The 24,989-nt window shown below is 38.8% G+C and overlaps 1 protein-coding gene and 1 pseudogene across 9 annotated transcripts in view; one reads left to right on the top strand and one right to left on the bottom strand.

The window, feature by feature from the left end:
* PKHD1 (PKHD1 ciliary IPT domain containing fibrocystin/polyductin) overlaps positions 1 to 24,989 on the bottom strand; it is a 489,098-nt gene that overhangs the window by 255,119 nt on the left and 208,990 nt on the right. For all 9 annotated transcript variants that reach the window (XM_011282361.4, XM_045057643.1, XM_045057638.1 and 6 more), the window contains 4 exons: positions 13,856 to 13,968; positions 12,501 to 12,606; positions 8,369 to 8,503; positions 2,186 to 2,321 (listed from right to left, as the gene is read on the bottom strand). In XM_011282361.4, the coding sequence (XP_011280663.2) occupies positions 2,186 to 2,321; positions 8,369 to 8,503; positions 12,501 to 12,606; positions 13,856 to 13,968 (490 nt within the window). The remainder of the gene's footprint in view (positions 1 to 2,185; positions 2,322 to 8,368; positions 8,504 to 12,500; positions 12,607 to 13,855; positions 13,969 to 24,989) is intronic.
* Positions 18,608 to 18,692, top strand: LOC111560736 (annotated as a pseudogene).

The raw sequence follows: 24,989 nt of genomic DNA on the forward strand, positions 1-24,989 counted from the left end.
CTGGCATGTGGTGGGTAGAGAGGCAAGGACGCTGCTAAATATCCTCACTGCACAGGACAGTCCCTACAACAAAAAATTATCCCACCTAAAATACCAATAGTGCCAAGGATGAGAAACTGGTACAGTGGGAAATAGAGATGCAGATGACTAATTTACTAGTTACTAACTGTAAAGGTGCTGTGGTTCAGTCTTTAATCTTTCTCCTCTAGTTCTTCTAGGGAGTCTACCCCTATCTCTTATGAACCTCATATTTTAAACATACCCTCAACATTCAATCAATCATGTGGGTAAATATTAATAGTAGCACCTTTTTAAGTATTAGTGGCAGGGCGACACTTGTTGCAGTGTTTCCCTCACCCTGCCTCCATGTGATTCATCAGTAGTGCTGCTGATCCAGCTGACTGGCTTTCTAATTCCCATACCCCTTTCATTAAAATGTAAAAACTCAGCACACGAGTCTCAGTACATGTGCTACTATATTTTTGTGTTACGTACATCACAAATACACAAAAAAGGAAAAGAAAAAAGAAAAAGATACAAATAATTAGTGGCCCAGATGTTTTCAGTCTGCATCCCAGTAGAATCCATGCAGTGAGTTAAGTCATGCACTCAAGACTCAATGATTCTGGGGTGCCTGGGTGGCTGAGTCAGTTAAACGTCTGATTCTTGATTTTAGCTCAGGTCATGATCTCATGGTTCATGAGATAGAGCCCCACATTGGGCTCTGGGCTGACAGTTCACAGACTGCTTGGGATTCTCTGTCTCCCTCTCTCTCTGCCTCTCCCCCGCTTGTTTTCTCTCAACACTAAATAAACATTAAAAAAAAAAAAAAGACTCCATGATTCTACCTCTTGCAATTTCTATAGTTCATCCAATACCACAACCACCCACAGGTCTACAATTCAGTGCTATTGGAGTTTAAATTTTTATATATGCTGTTCCTAATTTCTGGAAAGTTTTCTCTGCCTATCTCTCCTTTGTAAATTGTATTTATCTTTCAAAACTCTGCTCAAGAGCAACTTTATGATATCTTGCCTGATCCCTTTCTTGCTCCCTTCACTGACCTTGTTTAGTCCTCTAGGACTGTACTCATCACACTTAACTACAGTGACCTGCTTAACATTTATTTTTGTACCTAGATCAAGAGCTCCTGGAAGAGAAGAATTATGTATTTTTCATCTTCATACACCCCAGTTCCTCAGACAGAACTGGAATGGACAGTTTTTAAGCAAATGAAAGAGATGGCTTAGCCCAGATCATCCAGTGAGCAGACATTCGAGGTCATAAGGAGTAGTGTGTTTTTCTTTAGTGTCCTGTGAATGATATGAAACAGTAAAGCTATTAAAGAACTGAGGGATTTTAATTTGAAGTGAATGCCATAAGGCATTTTTTATTCCTATTATTATTTCTATAATCTTAAACTCAGATGCCACCCAAATAAAAACAATCTCTGACTCTGCCTATACAGAAAAAAAAGTAAAGTGGAGACTTGCTGATTATTCATTTAATTAAAAAAACAAACAATTATCTAAATTGGTGATTCAAACCACAAGAGCATATTTACTTGAATTACTTGGTTTGGCTGTTTACAATGATCAAATCAACTAGATTGCTCTCGACTTCTTTTCACCCTGGCCCATGAGTCCTCCAAGGTATTTCTCACTACCTCAGAGATGTGGTTTACAAGTAAACAAGAATTCCTATGGTTCTCTTTAGGTATACACCAAGCCTTGGGCTGTTGGAAACATAAAGTACTCCATTCTGGCTCTTTGGGGAAAGACTGCATGTGTGTTAGTTTATGTTCATATATCTATCCATCCAACTCCATTTATTCAATCAATGAACTAACTTTGAGGCACCAAGCTTCTGGGTATGAATGACAAACCTCTGAGCATGAGGTCATGGTCCCTGCCTTTATGAAGCTCTGAGTCCAACAGAGACAGGGCACCGTAATGATGAAGTACAACAGATGTCATCATAGGGAAAGAATGGAGAGCTAGAAGAGTCATAGTGGGAGTACCTGACCACCACTGAGATTTCCGTTAGGAGATCAGAGAAGTAGTTTCTACTGATGCAATCTTATAATTGAAAGAAATGATGAGTCACAAAGGTTTTGCCACTATTTATCATATTACTTGAACGTTGGCCTTCTTTACTGTCTGTCTTATATCTTAAAACAACTTACCTTGTCCTTGGGAACAGCCAGAACAGGTCCTGATGGACACACAGTCAGTGAGATCAAAATTAACAAAGGTTGTGTTAGATATTATCAGTTCCCGTCTCTTGGGAGTTTTGATCCCAGCTGACATACACTGGCTTTCCTGTGATTTAGAAAGAAGAAAAAAAAAAGACGGGAAGTAGACACATGAAATACAATTTGTAATATGTTAATAAAAACAAGAGAATAAAAAGACAAGCTATAGAGTGGAAAAAAAAATATTTGCAAATCATGATATGACAAAGGATCACAGTAGAACGCACTATCCACATATTAATATGATTAAAGAAAATATAGTGATGATACCAAGTGCTGATAACTTCCACATGACCATAAAAACTATGGAATATGGGTTTGCATTTTCTTATCAAGTTAAACACACTCTTATCATATGACCTAGCAATGCAACCCCTAAGTATTTATTTACTTTTAAGAAATGAAAATTTACATTCACACAAAACCTTACAAAAATGATTATAATAGTTCCACTTGTAATCACCAAATCTGGGAACAACTCAAATTTCCTTATACAAATGAATGGATAAACACATTGTGGTACATCCATATAGTGGAATACTACCTGGCAATAATAAGGAATAAAATCCTGCTTCTTGCAACAAGTTAGGTAAATCCTGAAGGCATTTGGGAGTGAACAAAGCCAGTCTCAAAGGTCACATACTATCTGATTCCACTTCAAAAGACAAAACGATAGTGACAGACAATAGATTAGAGATCCCCAGGGGTTAGACTTGAGAGCAAGATGTCGCCACAAAGATAAAGCCTGAGACAGTTGGGTTGAACCAATTGTTCTGTATCTGGATTATGGTGGTGGTGGTAGTGTTTACCCAAATATATACGGATGTTTAAAATCATAGAATGGTACATCAAAAAAATAGTTTTACTGTATATTAATTTAAAAATTAAAATTAGAAAATCTAAAAAAAAAAAAACCTGCTCCTAGTATTCTCCGCAAAATCTCTTCAACAAACTCTGTCTAAGCAAGTTGTTAGTGTTTCACTGTTCAACACTTGAAAATAATTGTATGCTGAGGATTACCAGACATTTGTCAAGGGTCTCCACCATGAAAGACAGTGATAGAAAGAAAGAAGAAAAGTAATCCAGTGGAGACAAAACCAGTATAGAAATCAGAAGAACATTTAAACACTATCAAAAAAACCGCAGAGAAATAACAATATTATAGCCATGAAGAAGCCCAAAACGGGATTTTTCAGAAAAAAAAAAAAAAAAGAACAAAAACAGGAGAGCAGAAATAATCAATTCAATAGAAAAAAATTGAGGAAATATCCTTGAAAACAGAATAAAAAGACAGTGGGCAAATCAGAGAGAAAATTAAGAAAAGTAGAAAAACAACCGAGGAGGTCCAATATCCAAATAAAAATTCTTTCAAAAAAGAAAACTAGAAAAATAAGAGGACAGAATTATCAAAGAAATGACTTAAGTGGGGCGCCTGGGTGGCACAGTCGGTTAAGCGTCCAACTTCAGCCAGGTCACGATCTCGCGGTCCGTGAGTTCGAGCCCCGCGTCAGGCTCTGGGCTGATGGCTCAGAGCCTGGAGCCTGTTTCCGATTCTGTGTCTCCCTCTCTCTCTGCCCCTCCCCCGTTCATGCTCTGTCTCTCTCTGTCCCAAAAATAAATAAACGTTGAAAAAAAAAATTTTAGAAAGAAATGACTTAAGAAAGCTACTCAGATGGGAAAGATATGTTTTCTAAATGGAAAAGTCTCATCAGTTCCCTAATACAGTGGTTACAACGAAAAACCACACAAGGTACATCATCCTGAAACTACATAATACCAGGAACAAGATTCCAAAAACTTCCAAAGCAGAAAAACTAAAAGGTTACATATAACTGACCAAGAATCAGAATATCTTAAACTACTCAACCTCAAAACTAGAAGCTGGAAGGCAGTGGAGCTTTGCCTTCAAATTGTCAAGGTAAAATGAACTGCAAACTGCTATTCCATAACCAACAACCTAGGAATAAGAGGGTCTCCATTTGTAACTCAAAATATTTACTTCCATAGCCCCCACTTTGTTAAGAAATTTACTATTGGCTATGTTCTAATAAAATAAGAAATTAAATCACAAAGGAGGAAAATGTGGGAATCAGGAACAAGAGATCCAATATTAAGGAGACATGCAGGAAAACTCCAAGATGATGGTCAGGAGAAATTTCAGGGTGCATATGTGACACTCTTCTCCCAAACTGCTGGTGCAAGTATAAACACTTAGGATTGTTGTTTCACATTATTTGCTAAAACTGAATGGATATCCCATGACTCAGCAATTTTACAATTTGGCATATATTCAACAGAAGTACATGCACACGAACACCAAGAGACATACGGAAGAATGTTCATGAAATCATTACTGGTAATAGCTGAAAACTGGAAATAATCAAATGTCCATCAATAGCAACTGTTGTATAGGGGTGCCTGGGTGGCTTAGTCTCTTGAGCATCTGACTCAATTTCAGCTCACATCATGATCCCAGGGTAGTGGGTTCCAGCCTGGTGTTGGGCTCTGTGCTGAATGTGGAGGTTGCTTAAGACTCTCTCTTTCTCCCTCTCTCTCCCTGTGACCCTCCCCAGCCCTTGCTCTATAAACAAATAAACAAATAAATAAATAAATAACTGTGGTATAGTCATGAAGTGCAATACAACATAACAATTGGAAGTACAAATTATTGAAACATATAAAAACATGAATGGATATCATAGACATAATGTTGTGCCAAAGAAATCAGGCACAAAAGAGTTCCTACTCTATGATTCCATTTATATAAAGATCAAAAACAGATTTCAAATTAACCTATGCCTATAGAAGTCTGAGTAATGGTTCCCCTTTGGCCAGGGAGCTGGGGAATGAGGTTGGGTGGGAGGAGCCATGAAGGGGCTTCAAAGCAACAGATAATGTTCTATTTCTTGATCTGGGTGGTACGTCCATCGCTTTTGCTTTATAAAAATCTGTCGAGTTCTTTGCTTGTGATTGGTGCACTTTTCTCTATAAATGTTATGCTTCCATGACACATTTATTTTAAGAAGTGGAACAGATACTAAAGACAAGTAGCATACAAGAAGGGAAGGAAGAAAGACGCTGAAAGAGTTTAAGGTCATTTCATTGTTCAGGCAAAGTTTAAGGATGCTGTTGCAATTTAGACTTCATTAAGACAAACAGGCCTATTAAAAATTTAAGGTCGATAACTAAAATAACCAAAACAAAACGAGTAACTTTCAAACAGGCAAACATAAAAAAGAGATACCCTTCAATGCAAGACAAATCAAGTTTGAAAAGTAAAAAAAAAAAAAAAAAGAAAACTGACTGCAAAGTGGGAGGACAAAGTAAAATGGTAGAAATAAGTGCAAATATATGGGAGACATCAGCATGTCTAGTAATTGAAACTACTAGAGAAAATGAGATTTCTCCCAGGGAGAGCAAGTGCATTGAGAAGAGAAGGGGCCTTACAACAGAATGTAGAGAAACAGAACAATGAAAGGTCTACATTAAGGAAGACAAATCCGCAAGTGAAAATAGGAAATAACCCCAGAGAAACAGGAGGAAGAATGAAGCCACCCATCAGCATCTGCCTAAATAAGATACATGTTAAACTACTGTCATCTGCTCAAATTAATTACAATAACAATGAAAAGATAACCAAGCTACAGTTACTTCCCAAAGTCAGGTGACCATAATTTACATCCAAATCAGGCCACTTTTGAGAGTTAAAGGGGATGCTAATGAAATAGGATGTTAAGAAAACTGGCACAAATAAAATACAGTCATACTGGGGAGCATAGTGATAGGAGAAGACATCTCTTGCTCTTCTGTATTAAAGCCATCCTCCCTGCAAGCTATTCCACCCACCTCAATATAAAGGTAGTGTTGACCAGGAGGTTACCAACATACACACAAATATACTTAAAAGACATAATTTATTTTAATAAAAAGTGTTTCCCGGAAAGTAGTGTTTGTTTTAGGCTAGGACTCACTGGTAATGGCGTGCCACCAATTAGGTGTGGGTGGAAGGTCTAAGAATAGATAGGCCACAAATCTAAATTCCTAAAGGAATGGCAGGCACAGAAGACAGAAGCTAAAATCAGAGTTCCCCAACCACAGACAGGTCAGTCCTCCTTTTTTCTCTCTTTTTTTTTTCTTTTTAACAACTGACACAGTTTCATGTGGCAATAAAGAGATTCCCAAATAAATCTGAGAAATACTGCATTACATAAAGATGGATAGATATTTTCCTTTTTTTGTTTTTAACCCTATAACTTCACAGAGCCCTTTAAGTGTTAATATGGAATATAAATTTCAGGGGATGGGTGTATGGTAAGCAGAATATGATAATTATAATTAACGTAAGAATCTTGCTTTTCCCAGACCCCCTCTTGGAAATAGCCTTGCGTGAAAAATACTACAGGAAATACTGGAGTAGGCAATGCTCATTGCCAAAGCTATCTTCCACATATGATTTGAAGAGTATTTGACCAAGGGTGAGAGGGTATGCTCGTGATCCTAGCTCCACAATACTGGGCATAGATCTTGGACTATCATTTGACCTTTCAAATTCTCCATCTGTTTACCGGTAAATTCATAAGTTTTAACTAGATCAACTTCTAAGGGATAATTAGATCTAAAGTTCCATGGTTTTATGCTTTGTGTGCCTAACCAGGATCTAGATCTCTTCTAGGACAAGCTGTTTAATATCTATTCAGGGACTTTTCTTCTGTACTTTCTTTAAAAACTGAGAGACCCTAGGCTGCATTTCATTCCTGGTGAATCACACCCCAGGGACAGAATTATGTTTTATTATCTCGTGATAAACACCCTTTTGGCATAATTTGTATCTTAGTTTGTATCACTCTCCCCTAAATTATGATGTCTACTTAGTATCAATTAAGAGGCTGTGACATTAATTTACCAGGACAGTTAGTGACTCAGCCTGATGGACATTTGTTTTGGCATCTTCTTTAAGGTTATTTCCAAGGAATTTAAGGGCCTTTCATCTACCAGTATCATAGAATCTAAATCCAGGTTCCATCCTCTCTTGAAAATTCTGCAGTCAAAAAAGAAGATTTATTTCTCAAGGTAGTAATCCTTTCAGAGAAAAGGAAAAATGGGCAGGTATTTCCCTCCGGAAAACGATGCTTCAAAAAATATTTAATTAACTTTGAGAATTAAACATAAAAAAATGAAGCTTAAGAAAATTATTTTTTAATCTTAATATTTTTATCTATACCTATACAATAGCCTCCAAGAGCTATACTTATTTAAATTTCAATAGGTCAAGGTATTCAGGACAAAGTAAAGAACTTGTTCTTTCCTTTGTTTCCAGAAGTACAGTAGGTCTCTTTCATCTATGATTGTTATGACAATGTGATATGAATATACATGTAGCTCTTTCTAGAGCTCTTTTAAGAACTTAAGGAGGTCCATTACAGGTGTAAAGCCTACTAAGACCAATGGCAACCCTGGACTTCCCTTAAGGGGAATTACTACTTCTAGTTCTGCATCTGGGAAATTTGTTTTGCCTCATCTACATTCTGGTACCCTGGTCATGCAGTGGCAGAGAAGTCATCTGTAGTCCGATATTTATCATGTAGAAACCCACACTTAGGCAAGTATTAGGGAATCATCTAAGGTACTCTAGTATACTATGCAACATAAATTCATGTTAGCTCTTTGGTGAGGAGGGGCACTCTAAAAACAATAAGGACCCTATGAACAAAATGTTTATATTGAAACATGACAAACTACAATACAAAGAGAAAATGTGAAGTTTTGCTATTCTATAACCCTTGTGAAGTAAAGGTAAATTAATCTAAAATCATTAGGTTTATTACTGAATTGCAGTGAAAATAATGCTAAATTGCAACCAAGTAAGAATTTGGCAAGCTACTCATGACTTTTAGGATTTATATGGACTCATAACGTTAAAACCTTGTGTACATTTGAATTCCATCAAAGATACCACCACTGTTACAAATAAAAAGTTCTTCTAACCTCTACCAATTAAACCCAAGATTCACTAAAGAATACTATTAAAATTACATACCCTGGGTCACTAGGGAACTGAGCACGAACAATTCTGTTTTGATAGACAGTCTAAAACAACTACACTAAGGCACTTACCTTGTGGGCAAAATGACCAAGTAATAAGCTGTCAGTAACTGAAGTATTTGCATCACTTTCCAAGATGTCAATTCCAAAATCTCTGCATGAATAAACTTGGAAGTTTTTCAGGTGAAGATTGCTACTTCTAAAAATCTATAAAATAACAGCATATGTTATGGCAAAGGTCTGAGGCTTGGTTTTTCTTGCAGACTTCCTATAGCTTCTTTAATTATTGATTAAGTATAAATAAGCATGCTATACCACATTTAAGCAGCTTTTGTCCATCAATATCTGTACAGACATCCCAAAGTTGCTGTCAGGTCAGTACTAACTAGTCCCTTTTGGTAACATCCCCTCTGTACTTTTCATTTCTCCTCGTAATAACTGTTACATTAAAAATGTCAGTGTGAATTCTTCACTTATCTAAAATAAACTTGCAATTGTCAAATCACACAAAATTAATGGAGAAAAACAGAGCATCCAAGAACTCAAATACTTACTATTTTCTTCATGGTAGTGTATGTTACTATTATTATAAAAAATATAATTATGAAATAAGTAATTCCAAATGACTACAGATTAAAAATGTGCTATGTGCATATATATTTATGACAACTTGGGTGAGTGGGCCCAAATAGGGATTGAATATTAACAAAATTAGTTTGTTAGAGTTGAAAGAATCCCACTAGTTTGGAGGACAGAGCTCTTGGTTTTGACCTACCACTGATATTAACTAACTATATGATCTCAGGCAAGACATTGAACTTTTCCTGGACTTCAATTCAACCATCTTCAAAATCAAGGTGGAGGTCTGGACTAGCAAATTACCTAACACAGCATTTATTTCTTTATTAAATAGGGTCATATTTACATTCATACCTTCACGTGGAAGTTTCCTATTAATTAAGGCCAAAGTAGCCTTGATTTATCATAGTATCATGCTTCTACTTGTCAATTGGTCTTTAAGCTTGAATTTTCATGAAACAAATAGCTTGCATATCCCATTATGTATGAGCCAACAGCTTTTACAAAATGATACATCTTTGAAGACACGAAGGTTTATTTAAACAAAATAAGCATAATCTAAACTGTTAACTTGGTAAAAATTGTGACCTATTTACAAGCATCAGCCCAAGATCTGACAAATATACTCATATTTAAAAATAGCTAACACCTCACATTAGCTAGAGAACCTGGTGATTTTAAAAGAAAACCAACACACAGTAGCAAAATCATCTATTTGTTGTGTGAATACACCTTTCAGAAAGTGCTTTCATCTCTCTCTCTCTTCTAAAAGAATCATTTTGCATTTATGAGACATGGTGAGGAAAGGATATTCTTCTCAACACTTATTAACATATATGTTCAAAGGTCGCATTGAGTTGGAATCCAGCAATTCTTAGCTGTATGACATTAGTGCTCTCCCTTTTGCTCTCCCTCTCTCTCTTTTCCTCTCTCAAGAGTGAGAGGGAGAGCGAGAGTGAGAGAGAGAGAGAGATGGAGACAGGGAGGGAGAGAGGGAGAGAGGGAGAGAGGGAGAGAGGGAGGGAGAGAGGGAGGGAGAGAGGGAGGGAGAGAGGGAGGGAGAGAGGGAGAGAGAGGGAGAGAGGGAGGGAGGGAGGGAGGGAGAGAGAGAGAGAGGGAGGGAGAGAGAGAGAGAAGGAGGGAGAGAGGGAGAGAGGGAGAGAGGGAGGGAGAGAGGGAGAGAGGGAGGGAGAGAGGGAGGGAGGGAGAGAGGGAGGGAGAGAGGGAGGGAGGGAGAGAGGGAGGGAGGGAGAGAGGGAGGGAGAGAGGGAGGGAGGGAGAGAGGGAGGGAGAGAGGGAGGGAGGGAGAGAGGGAGGGAGAGAGGGAGGGAGAGAGGGAGGGAGAGAGGGAGGGAGGGAGAGAGGGAGGGAGAGAGGGAGGGAGAGAGGGAGGGAGAGAGGGAGGGAGAGAGGGAGAGAGGAATCTCTAGTAATGGCACAGTTCCCCCCAAGGTTATTAAGATCATTAAATGAGAAAATATCAATATCAATGTCATCAAATATGAATCTATGTTTATACACAATTGAAATTTTACCCAATGGAATCTTCTGTTCAAGTATCTGTATACATGACACTTATGTCTAATGACCAGAATATAGTCAGATATACCTAATAATGAAAGTTTACGAAATGTGAACATAATGTATTTTTATTGGATGCAGAAGGTATTTATCAATGTTAAAATTTCCAGAGACATCACTGTTAACATTGATCTATCACTACCTACTCCTATTCACTAACAATGGTAAGAATAAGGGCTGCTACTATGTAAACACAAAGATCCAGGCATCCTTATGGGCACCTATTTAACTCTCAACACAAATTTATCCTTTAGGTATGATTACTCTTTCTTATCCATTTTTCTTTTGTTGCTTGTTTTGGAGTCATACCTAGGAATCTTTAACTAAACCCAAGATCATGAAGATTTACTCCTTTGTTTTTGTCTAAGATTTTTTTTATACTTTCTGTTCTAACATTGTTTTTGATCCATTATTGAGTCAACTTTTGTAAATAGTATGAGGTAAGGATCCAACTTCTTTCTTTTCAGTGTGGCTACCCAGTTGTTCCAGTGCCATTTATTGAGAAGACTATTGTTTCCCCCACTGAATGGTCTTGGCATACTTGTCAGAAATCAACTGGGTGGATTTATTTCTGGACTCTCAATTCTATTCCATTTATCCATTTTCTCTTTGTGCCCATACCACACTGTCTTATTACTATTACCTTGTAGTAATTTTTTATATAAGGAAGTGTAAATCTCTCTTATTTTTTTGCAGGATTGTTTTGGTGGGAATCACTTTTTAAATTCCCTATCATGTTAATTTTACTTTATTCTCCTCATAAAAGTAAAGTTACAAAAGCATTCACATTGTTTGAACTTTTTAATTAATTCAATTTGAGTGCACAAGAGTTTCATCTTTAAGAATCTGGGTTTTTTTTGTTTTTTTGTTTTTTGTTTTTATGGGTTTAGCATTTCTGAGTGCAGAATTTGAGAAAACTGACTTTCATGATCATCTTCTAATATTCTCATTTTATTAGGTTATTTCCTTTAAAATAAAGCTATTCAAGGGCATGGAGACATTGCATAACTCTCTTCAAGTCATGAATTGCTTCTCTGTGTAAGAGGCCACTCAATCAATGTTTCCACTGGATTTGTCACCCCTTTACTCATGATGTTTATGGGAACAAAGTACTGTATAAATTCAATAAGAACAAAACACTAAAGGCAGTTGGGATTCTTCCTGTTAGCTACCCTAATTATACATTTTTGGGCTTTCCCCATCCACAGTTGTCTTCCTCTTGTTGGATATATGAAATTAATGTCTAACTTTCTTAATGTAACTTAACTGTATGTTTTTATTCTATTTCCTGAGTGCCCTGTAAACATGTTGCTTCATCTACGTATTTTAGGCTCCAGATTGCTAAATGACAGAGATCAAGTGTATGTAATTTTCTTTGTGTAGCACAAAATAGTGACCTTGGCTAATTTTACAAGTTGCTGTTATGAGTGAGCATCCAAAGCTTCCTTACCAGAAATCATTGAAGTAATGAAAAGTGAATGATTGAACACAAACTTTTTCCCTTTTGAAGAAAATAGAAGAAAATGTGGCTCATTGATAAAGGTAAGAATGACACTTTGAGCAGGAATTTTCATGTTCCAGGGATGAACAGTACTTTTTTAAGACTGAAGCATGCATTACTCAAGATATTAAGGTACCAAATGCACAACATTTGGGGTCTGAATTCTGCAGCTGGTGGTGCTGTGTGACCTTTGGGAAATCCTTTTACTTTCTGAGCCTTAATTTTTATCTCTAAATAGGCATGGGAGATAAGAAACAGATGACCTCTATGATCTCTCCTGCTTGTAAATCTCTATCACTACAATTCTATTGTTCTCTAGTAGAGCTGCTGAAAAGTCACTGTAGAGGAAATGACTTGACCCTGGTTTCCTGAGTAGGAATTCATTCATTCAACAACTTTTCCACACATCTATGATGCTGTTTGTCCCATACAACTATGATAATATTGCAGTGGCTCCCATACTATCCCCATTTAAATAGAGATGCATAATAAATCACCATGAAAAAACAAATGACAATTTAATAAAAAACTAACACAGCTTACCTGGGCACCACCTGCACTTCCCCAAACCGTGAAGTTTTGGAACACGGTGAGGCCCTTGCCATTATCCCAAGGTGGCTGAAATTGAGGGTATACAAAGAGGCCACACCTCGAAAGCAAAACAAAGAGTGAAAATCAGCCACTTTCCATGTTTCAAATGTCCCACTTTTTCACATTGGAAAATATAAAATGAAGGTAATGAGTAAGGACAGTAGAGATAACATCCTTGACCCCTTGTCCAGTCCAGCATTGCCCATCCCTCAGTCTTTCCTCTCTGTTACCCTCTATCACTTGCTCTTGAATCTCAGCAGATGAAGACTGCCACCATCCCAGTCTGTTCTCCCAGTGTCTCTCTAGGTTCACCCTTCCTAGGGGTGTGGATACCTGTGCCTTGCCCATCAGAACATTCTAGAAAGTGAACACCAGCACTGTTCTCCCTCAAACTTTTGTTCTTCTCCTTGAAAGGTCCTACTTTCACAGTATTCTGGGTACCTTCTTTGCTCACACTACAGGGCTTCTGACAGCTCCCTGGTAAAACATCATAATCTTCATGATAAATTCATGACATATGTGCTAATCCTATCTTCAGCTGGCCCTTCAACATAACACAGCAATTGTTCTTAATCCTTATTCCACTCATCTATCACTATCCATCATAGCAGTATTCCTACACTATTATCATTGTAATTATTTATAGCTATCAATTTTTGAGTTCCTACTGTATTCCAGGTGTGCTCTTATGTACATTATATGAGTCATCTCTAAAGATCACATCAAACTTTCAGTGTAGATCTGAAATTTTATAAATGAGGGACCTGACTCTTAAATAAACAACAACAACCAAGCCAGTTTTCTAGGAGTAAAGTCAAAATTTGAAGTAGGGCCTGACTTTGAAGTCTGAATTTTTCCCATGTTTCCAACATACATCCCAGATCTTGCTCTTAGCAGAAGACCTTACTTCCATGTACCAAAGATATTGAACAAGTCCCCTTCCCTATTAATGGGTACATGTCACAGGCAAAGAGCCTCTTCCCAAAGGCTCCTCACCCCACTGGGCTCCTGAGACCAGTCACTCCTGCTTCCTGGTTGCTCCTAATCACTCGGAACTTTAACTTCTCTACTAAATTCTCCTCTGGACACAAAAGATGCACTCTTTCCTGATGCCCTCTCAAGTGACTTCCCTGTCACTTTGCTTCCCTTCAATACCAAACTTTTATGATCCCAAATGCATACAAAGGCACGCCCATCAAATCTTACATGCATGCCCCAGATTACACCCTCTCTGAGAGCATTGTACAAAAAAAATGTTCAATTATTACCCTTACATCAAAATTACAGATGAATTTCCCCAAGGTTACCTTGTACAAGAATGTGCAATATTCTGACTGAAGGAGAGAAGTGGAGATTGTGATGCCTGGCTGGTCACAAGATGAAAAAAGTAGCCCAAACCAGCAACATACACCCTGTTTCCCTACAGAAATTAAGGATAGTTAAATAATAGTTATTCCAGATACAAGGAAGTTGCCAGAGAGAAAGACTCTTCTATGTGAATATTCTGCTTTTTTATTTACTTTCTGTTGAGGTATATTCATACTTCCATTTACTCTTCACACACTGCCATCTTTCCCCCAACCCTGCCTCACCTCAGGGATCATAAATACTCTCATTTTTCTTCCCCCACACAGCTCAGCTCGACTGTAATTTGTCAACCTTAATATGTGATATCTCATGTTAAAATGTTCTTGTAATCTTCCATACAAGGAATCTTACTTTGTCATCAATCCAAGCCCTCCTCTTTGGTGTACGTAACAGTATATAGGGGCAAAGGCGTACCTTAAAGCCAAGTCTACACAAAGCATCCTCTCCAATCCTTTGAACAAATCAAAGATTTAGCTATGGGATGAAGGCCAGTGGTTGTACTAACTATGCCTTAATTCTGAGACATGGTGTCTGAGCTCAAACACATCTTGAATCTCCTCAGTGTACTTTATATTCATTAGATTAATCACCTTAATATTTCTTTAATTTTTATTATTATTATTATTATTTATTCTTGAGAGACAGAGCATGAGCAAGGGAGGGGCACAGCGAGAGAGGGACACAGAATCTGAAGCAGACTCCAGGCTCCGAGCTGTCAGCACAGAGCACGACATGGGGCTCAGACTCATAAGCTGTGAGATCATGACCTAAACCAAAGTCAGACGCTCAACCAACTGAGCCACCCAGGTGCCCCAACCTTAATATTTCTTTATACATTTCCTATCTAAATAATTTGATGTATTTTATATGTTCATATAAAACTTAAATTCTCCATTAGACCGTATGAGTTTTGGGCTATAATTCTGATCAAATTGAACACAATGGATTGTCTTTCCAAACTCGATAATGTACCTACAATTTAATCATCACTGTGTAATATAATTTAAGAGGGAGTAGAAAACTAACTCCCTGAAGAGTTTATTATTGTACACAAAGGTCTTTTGGTTGGCCTACCTAATGTTCACAAAAATGGTTACTTTGTTTCCAACATTTTGTTTATTTTATTATAATTTTTTAGAGACAGAGTAAATACACATGCAAGCAAAGGAGAGGAGCAGAGGAAGAGAGAGGGACAGAAAGAGAGAGGGAGAGAGGGAGAGAGGGAGAGAGGGAGAGAGGGAGAGAGGGAGAGAGAGAGAGAGAGAGAGAGAGAGAGAGAGAGAGAGAGAGAGAAAGTGTGTGTGTCTTCAGCATGTCTCATGCTCAGCTCTGAGCCTCACACAGGGCTCGATCCCACAACCCCTTGGGATCATGACCTGAGCGGAAATCAAGAGTCAGAGGCTCAACTGACTAAGCCACCCGGGAGCCTTTATTTCCAATGTCTTAAAATCAGGAGACTTGATATAAAAATTCAGACTTTCAGTTTTTTAATAATACTGGGCCCAAATTCCTATGGGATAGCCAGGGACCAGCTGAAGCTAAGAAGTGCCCACCTTCTTGGATTATGGCTATTTTTTCATAGGCCACACCCTTTCTGCTTCACTTATATATGATTCTAGCCCAGCCCCTATGGATATCTGAATTTGCAACCTCTAATGTCAGGCAGTAAAGTAAATAGTATGTTGGCTATTCTTTGTTTCAGCAGGAGGGAAGAAGGGCCAATAGACCAAGCTGCTGGACTACTTGCTATGCAATTCTGTGCACGTTTTCTCTCTCAGCCGGAGAGGCTGGTCTGAGGCCAAGATGCTCATGTCTACCTACAGAACAGAACTCAAGAAACAGGCTCCTCAGCCAGCCTCAGGTCTACAGGGACAAAGGAAGCTACAGAGACTTCCACACACTTTATCCCTGATCACTTGGGGGCATGACATGGCCCAGCTGGTAAGACAGTGAGAAAGCTGGAGTGTCCCTTCCATGAGCAACTCATTTCCTGGGAGAATGTGCTACGGGACTAGGACAGCATCAGGTCATAGAAGAGAGAATGTAAAGCAAAAGGGATTGTGATGCTGTGGCACCCAACAAGGCATTAAATGTCTTTCTATAAAACAATACGTCAGTGCCACAGTTACCTATATATAGGGCTTGGTGGGACTGTCCTGTGAATGTCTCGTTAAAACAGTTTTTTAAACTTTACTGTGCATGTAACATAGACTTGTAACAACATTTAGCAAACAAAAACACTGAAGCCCAGTGAGATTTAAATTTCAGATTGAAAACACTATTTTTTAATATGAGTATATCTCAAACATTGTATAGGATATACTTTACTAAAAATGTATTAGTCATATTTCAAAGATTTAAATTTATCCACATATGCTGTGTTTTGTCTAGAAACCCTAACCTGGGGCATATAATATACAGATTTTTAGGCCCCACCTCTAGATATTCAGACCTAGCAGGTGCTGAAAATTATGGTGAAGGATTGGAGGACAGTATTCTGTACTTTTGAGCACCATAGGTGTTTCCAATATCGTTGATCTTTTGAGCCCATTTTGACAACTACTTCTCTGGAGGTGACTGAGATACTAACACTATACTGTTTAGTCATAAAGGGCTCCAGGAGATGTTCAAAGACAGGAGAGACACTGAAAAGAATGAACTTCCTGGTGACTTTCCCATGAGCTGCCTTAGCAGCCCACTGCACATGGAAGCCATGGTAGAAAACTGAAGGAGGATAGAGACCTAGACAATTAGGTTGGGAATCTGTTACCAGATCCCCACAAAAAGATGATCTAACTCAGTACAAGTTATATTTATTTTCAATTTTTCTTTTCCTTAGAAATAATTACCTTTTTCCTAACTTAGAACCAAGTGTGATAATAATACTCATAGTAAAGATTTCTAAAGAAGATGCTATTGTCCAGGTACCAGATTTTAGAGTCTCCTTTACTTTAACAATTCTGAATTATGTATTATTATTACAGTTTCACATACAAATCAAAGCCAAACTGAGATACCACCTCACACCAGTCACAGCGGCTAAAATGAACAAATCAAGAAACTATAGATGCTAGCGAGGATGTGGAGAAACGGAAACCCTCTTGCACTCTTGGTGGGAATGCAAACTGGTGAAGCTACTCTGAAAAACAGTGTGGATGTTCCTCAAAAAACTGAAAATAGAACTACGCTATGACCCAGCAATAGCACTACTAGGAATTAACCCAAGGGATACAGGAGTGCTAATGCATCGGGGCACATGTACCCCAATGTTTATACCAGTGCTTTCAACAATACCCAAATTATGGAAAGAGTCTAAATGTCCATTCACTGATGAATGGATAAAGAATATTTATATATAAAATGGAATATTACTTGACAGTGAGAAAGAATGAAATTATGCCATTTACAGCAACGTGGGTGGAACTGGAGGGTATTACACTAAATGAAATTAGTCAGTCAGAGAAAGACAGACATCATATGTTTTCACTCATATGTGGATCTTGAGAAACTTAACAGAAGACCATGGTGAAAGGGAAGGTAGGAAAAAATGTTACAAACAGAGGGAGGCAAACCTTAAGAGATTCTTCAATACAGAAAACAAACTGAGGGTTAATGGGGGTGGTGGAGAAGAGGGGAAAATGGGTGCTAGGCATGGAGGAAGGAACTTGTTGGGATGAGCACTGGGTGTTGTATGTAAGGCAATCTGATAATAAATTATATTAAAATAATGAATTAATAAATTAAATAAAATGCTACACTTTTACCCTAAAAAAATTATTACAATTTCACAAAGAAATTGAATCTTGTAGATGTTGAGTGACTTCCTCAAAGTCACAGAGCTAATAACTCAGAGCCAACTCAATTCATGTCCAAACCTGGAAGTGTCAGAGATTGTAGGCTAAAGGAGAGAAATAAAGACAAGACCCAGAATCAGGATGCAGAACAATGGGGCACAAGTGAAGAAATGTAAACAGTAGGGTGCAATGCAAAGTCATGTCACCAGGTCAAGGGCAGAACCAAAAGGAAGTCCATAGGCCTTCCCAATAGTGGATAAAATATACTGAGCAACATTCTTTGCAGAAGTCAATGTATCATGGACATTCTAGTGGTAGACATTCTAGAGAAAAATTAATTAAGTGTCCAAGTAAATCAGCTCCTTGAAAGATGCATCTGTGGTCATGAGAAAAGAGTAACTTAACCCTTCAGATACCAGGTAAAATCTGTTGGACAAGACTGGAGTATTGTTTGATATTGCTACATAAATATAGATTTCCTAAAAATTGAACATCATTTTTCAGTTCAGACTTAACTAAGAGTTGTTCTGTTCACACCAAAATTCCAGACAGTATAAAATCCCTACCATTCCTAGCAAATGGAAAAACAGCATGCTCAGCTCAGAGGGCACAGAGAGTCACATGGGTGAGGATGTGAGCTAATTCCCAGTAGTCAACAGGAAAAGACATTTTGAAGAGTATGTTTAAGGAAGATGAGGGGTCTTAAACTCCAGCATTATGGGATTGAGCATTATCAAGACATCAACATAAAGTTAATGAGGACTGTCTACTGACATAGTTGTTTTGAACAACAGAAGAAAAAATTGAGATTTGGGGAGTATATTCCCGTGATTCATCACTTATATACAACACCCAGTGCTCATCCCAACAAGTGCCCTCCTCAATACCCATAACTCAAGCTTTGCACAGTGGCAGTATTGTACCCAATGAGGTTTATCTGAGGCGTGATTATTGCTAATTGAAAACCCAGTGTCCATAACTCATTTTCCCAACCCCCCCCCCACCACCCACCCTTATCAACCCTCAGTTTGTACTCTGTCTCTTCTGGTTTGCCTCCCTCTCTGTTTTTAACTTATTTTTCCTTCCCTTCCCCTCTGATCTTCTGTTAAGTTTCTCAAATTCCACATGAGTGAAAACATATGATATCCATCTTTTTCTGCCTGACTTATTTCACTTAGCATAACACCCTCCCAAATGGCAAGATTTCATTCTTTTTCATTGCTGAATAGTATTCCTCTGTGTGTGTGTGTGTGTGTGTGTGTGTGTGTGTGTGTGTGTGTGTTTATCACATCTTCTTTATCCATTACATCCATCGATGGACACTTGGGCTCTTTCCATAATTTGGCAATTATTGATAGCACTGCCATAAACATTGGCGTACATATGCCCCTATAAATCAGCACTCCTGTATCCTTTGCATAAATTCCTAGTAGTGCTATTGCTGGGCCACAGGGTGATTCAATTTTAATTTTTTGAGGAACCTCCACACTGTTTTCCAGAGTGGCTGCACAAGTTTACATTCCCAATAATGCAAGAGGGCTCTCCTTTCTCCATATCCTCACCAACATCTGTTGTTGCCTGAGTCATTAATTTTAGCTACTCTGACAGGTGTGAAGTAATATCTCAGTGTGGTTTTGTGTCTTCCTGATGATAAGTGATGTTGAGCATGTTTTCATGTGTCTGTTAGCCATCTGGATGTCTTCTTTGGAAACGTGTCTATTCATGTCTTCTGCCCATTTCTTCCCTGGATTGTTTATTTTTGGGTATTGAATTTGGTAAGTTCTTCATAGATTTTTGACACTAACCCTTTATCTGATATGTCATTTGTAAATATCTTCCATACTGTATACACTGTATGGTAGCTAACTTGATAATACATTATCAAAAAAACAAAAGAAAGAAAAGATTGAGATTGGCAGCAATGTCTATGGAACACTAACGCATGTCATGATGAATAATGATGTTAGGACAGGACACAAAAAAGTGTTAAAACTGAAGGAGGAAGTTCTGGCCTGCTCAGGGGCAGAGCTCTCTGTCACATCCTTTCATACAGCTTAAGGAGTTTTACTCCATTGTGGGCACAGGAGGACCAACAGTAGAGACTCCAAGGACACTCTTTTACTTGTAGCTGTTCTCTATCCTTAGGTTGAGTAAACTCATTTCAGCCCATAGTTTCAGTCATTCTAGACTAATACTTTATTGACTTCATTTCCTAAATGAAAGAAGTTTAGGTATTATTAAAGGTAGCTCTCTGAACCTGAGTAGCCAACTGGCAGTCATTAAAAGCAGTACTCTCTACAGAAGGGGACTTTCAAGAGCCTTGTCCTCTCTAGGTGTGCTACATGTTCCACTAGGAAGCTAGATACATACATACACATACACACACACACACACACACACACACACACACACACACACACACACAACCAAGTAAAGTCAACATGCAGGAAAACTCAAACAAGTTGTTTTAAAACCAGCAATCCTCAACTTCTGCCTCATGTGAGAAGAAGAACCAATGCCCCAGTGCCCTAATCCCTGGAGGACTTCTGCCTCCTGGGAAGCATAAGTGAGGACCAGAGTCCTCTGAAAGTTCCACTGACACTGGAAGCCTGACCAGTAGGCATCAGCAAGGACCTGATCGAGGAGCCAGCACATGCTGACACAACCACAATGCTGTTTCCTTAACTTCAGCTTGTTATTCACTGTGTGCCTGAAGGCTCTTTCATCCTGGGTATTTTTAATTAGCCAGCCGTTCCTCATTTTTAACTCAGTTACATACACACTGTTTTCTTTCTTTGTGGACTAGTGGCCTCTTTCCTCCTGTACTTCATTATTTAGGATTCTGAGCATTTCTCCAATTTCCTGAGGCCATTTACAATTCTAATCACATGTCTCATCTACCACACGGAACTTGGCACAAGTGACTTTTGGACATGATGGAATATGAAGTTGAATTACTATTTAAGATGGTAACATGACTTATAGAAACCTGGGCCTTCCCTAAGACTCCAATCATCTTGGGGTGGCATAGTCCAGAAATGCTGCTGTACAGAGCACAGCCTTTCACGACAAAGAATTATAGCACCTGAGGGGTTCCTGGGTGGCTCAGTCAGTTAAGCATCTGACTGTTGATTTCATAGGATCAAGCCCCGTATCAGGCTCTGCAATGACAACATGGAGCCTTCTTGGGATTCTCTATCTCTCTGTCCCTCCCCTGCTCACCCACTATCTCAAAATAAATACATGCATACATACATACATAAATATATAAACTTTACAAAAAAAAAGAATTATAGCACCCAAAATACTAATACTACCATGACTGAGAAACCTGATCTAGACTAGCACTAGGTGTTGTTGAAATAAACCACTCTCCAGTAGCACATCTCCAAATTTTGGTGGAAAGACCAACATTTATATCTTTTTAAACATGCAAATCTGGCATTAGGCATTTCCAAAAAGAACACTTACTAGCATCAAATCCAGCTATCTCAATTCTTTCCTCTTGCTAGCAAACAGGATAAGTGCTCATGATTCTCAACTTCAGAAAGAACAACTGTGGCTGGGTTGGCAAATACAAGCACCCAATATATCTCTTCAGCCCTCACAGAAACACAAGGAAGTAACATGGTTACTGACTGTTACGATTACATGAACAGAACCTTCCTCAGGGAAGTACATGTGAAGTTCCACCTTCCACACAGCCCGCATTGCGGGCTATGTCTCTAGCATACGTACGAGCCATGGGAAAGCCCATGAGTATATAAGCACTAAGAATTAGAGAATGGGAGCTTCTTAAACCCCCACTTTTTCTGCAAGTATATAAACAATGAGAAAGGTACATCTCATTTGGACGTACACCTCTATATCATTACCAATGAAATGCTCATTCATTACCAAGACTCTCCCAGGAGGGAAAAGATTCAAATATTTCAAGAATATATTCCAAGAATTACATCCATATTCATCACCTTTGTCAGACAGGTGCTCAGAGAGTACGTATTTTGAGCGAATGAATAGATTTGTAGAATCACCTGCCCTACTGTCATTAGCATTTATGGAACATCTGGGTGAACACATACATAAATATAAATGCTTTCCAAGTGCATTTTTAGTTGGGCGGAATATTGTAACTTTGGTCTTCTGTTAGCTGGTAAGGCTCACTTTTCTCATAAAAGAAGCACTTGAACAGTCAGATCACATTACTTCCCAGCCCTTTTTACTCTCCATTCCAATTGGGTATGCTACAAATGATTCATGAGGAAAAACCACATATTTATGCAGGCAGCCGGCGGCTTGTGGGGAAGGGTTTAAGGCAAGCAGGGAATTTTGTGTGGAAATCAATTCTTTGCGGAAGTCAATGTATTATGGACATTCAAGCAAGAGAAATTCCAGAGAGAAATTAACTGCCCAAGTAAGCCAGCTCCTTGAGGTGTGCATCTATAATCACTAGGAAAAAAAAGTGAGTTAACCCTTCAGGCAGCTCTTAAATATACATTAGCTATTGAGTGGGGAGAGCTAGAGAACTGAAATTGGCCTTTAAACACAGAATTCCTTACAAAATTGATTCACAAACCAGAACAAATTCCCCTCAAATTAAATGGATGTTTCCAAAGGGCTTGTCTCCAGGGTTTTTCCACGGACTATCCTAAACAGGAGTCTGGTCATGGGAAATTTCCAGTGCCTACATAAACATGGGATACTCTAGCGCTCTGAAGGTGAACAGTCCCTGGATATTTGAGAGCAAAGACTTTCAGCCTGAGGTTGACATAGGTCATGTCTACTGAAAAGATAGAGTGATGGAGCCTCTGGACAGATAATGAAATCCCCATAAATGGAGTCACAGACTCAGATGCTAGACAGTCAAGGGAAGATACCCTGAAAATGGAATGCTCTAAATGCCACAGGTGAAGCATGGAAGAACCACCACCAATCTGTTTTGAAAAGCATGGCAAAGACCTACATAAGGAGTATTCAGAGGAATACATACCACAAGTGCCTCAGATACTCAAACAGGAATAGCATGCTTGAATATCCTATCACTAGCAAGAAGACACAAAGCTCAGGTTTTGCTTCACAGAGAAACTGTCCCGGGCTTGGCTCAGCTGCAGCCTGGGCAGGGAGGCAGGCAGGCCACTTGTTGGTATTAAAGCTAAAAAGAAATATCACACTTGAAATCCCCTCGTCCTATGCAGGGTTGAAGACAAGTGAGCTGTTGGGTTGGCTGACTGGAAGCCAAGGTGAATTCTGTGCACTATGGCAGAGCATTTGGTCCTAGGTTCTGGGTCAGGGGAAACTGGAATCATGTGTAACCATAAATCACTGCAGACATTTAAGAACCAACTGTTTCTTCCCTGCCTGCCCACCAGGCCAGAGACTTTGAGGTCAGTCTCCTATATATGAGAGGAAGGGTTTAGGCTATCACCATTGGTTGTCCAGCCACTAGGATTAAGTCACTTTCTTCAAGTCCAAATAAGGGCTTCAATACAGTTAATAGTTTGCCCCAATGTCAACTTCCTGGTTTTGATATTGCTATGTTGATGGTTGATATCGTGACAGTTTTGGTATGGTATCTGAGGGATACCATACTGAGGGATATGGCAATGGTTATGGTTATGGTATCACTGGGGAAAGCTGGGGAAGGGTCCAGAGAAACTCTTGGTTATGTTTTTGCAACTTCTTCTAAGTCTAAAACTATTTCAGAATTAAAAGCTTAAGGAAACAAAAATGAAAAATCCAAATAAATCACACAAATACAATGACTTTTAAAAAAGTATTTTACCAGGGGCACCTGGGTAACTCAGCGGGTTAAGCATCTGACTTTTGATTTTGGCTCAGGTCATGACCTCACTCCTCATGAGCTCGGACCCTGCATCAGGCTGTCAGTGCAGAGGCTGCTTGGGATTCTCTCTCTCTCCTCTCTCTGCCCCTCCCCCACTTGCACGTGCATGCTCTCTTTCTCTCTTTCTCTCTCTCCCAAAATAAATAAATAAACATTTAAAAAATGTATATTTTTGCCAAACCACAAGAACACTTAAAAACAAAGCAGGAGAAAAGGAAACAAAAACTAAGCACACACAAAACTTGACTACGCTCCCTTTAGGGGTAGTCTGGCTCTAAACTACTCACATAATAAGACACAGAAGCCACCACCTATGTAACAGTTCCTCAGAGTACAGGAATGTCTCTGTCCTGAATACCAGAACAACACTACAAGGCAGCAGGTTTTTCTACAACATCTCTACCTATTCCACGTATTACACACTTACACACACACACACACACACACACACACACACACACATCATTATTGTAGCTTCCTTACCATCCCTTTGGAATTAAGGTCTGTTTCTAAAATATTTTCAAAATTGTCTGTGCACCATCCATATAGGATACACTTAATAAACATGAACTTAAAGCTTGCTCAGTGAGTGAAATAGCTTTCATTGGCCCAAAGCGTCAAGAGGAATTCATAATTTTTAGGTTTTGCCACATGCACCCAGTTATCACCTATGTCTTTAGAGCTGATATATTCTAGACAACAGAATACAAAAGAGACAGCACACAGCTAAAAAAACTGCAGGGTACTGTGCGAGATTTAACACTGAGAGCTAAGTCCCACAGTATTTAAATGTTGCCCCAGATTAAACATGCTATTTTTCAGTCATCAAAATGATTGTGGTATCTTGGAATCTATTCTTTACTTTTCTCTTTCCTCCCTCCATGCTTTAAGTATGGAGTTACACTTACATTCATTCATTATATCCAATTAATTTTTACTGAACAACTAGTATATTTCAGACACTGTGCTAGGGTCTAAAAGCTGATAAGCTAATGAAAAGAGAACTACAGACTTTTAAGGTCATCAAAGATCAAAATGTCAGGAATACACTAAGGAATAGTTTAATGAGCCTGTGCTACCAGCTTAAACTAAAACCTCATCCTCCAAACATATACGTTGCATTCGTTTTCACTTTTGTACAGTAGATATAAAAGGAGGTAAGTAAATGAACAGAAATAGCATGCAATGGGAAACAAACAGCTTGCTTTGGACTCCATTTTTTCATTGCTGACTTGGTACCATTCACAGGTCCGCAAAAGCTCAGGTGATGTATCAGCTTTTTAGATGGCCCTCTGGTCCTCTGCACACAGAACCAACGCAACTATTCCAGCAGACAAGTGGCCAGGACACTTGCCCGTGGTACACTGTGCCACTCAGTGGAGCAAAGGCAGATGGACAGCACCCCTGGCATTCGATGCAGGACTTAGATACGCTCCA

Source organism: Felis catus, chromosome B2 (assembly GCF_018350175.1).
Source record: "Felis catus isolate Fca126 chromosome B2, F.catus_Fca126_mat1.0, whole genome shotgun sequence".
In the NCBI taxonomy this organism is placed as follows: domain Eukaryota; kingdom Metazoa; phylum Chordata; class Mammalia; order Carnivora; family Felidae; genus Felis; species Felis catus.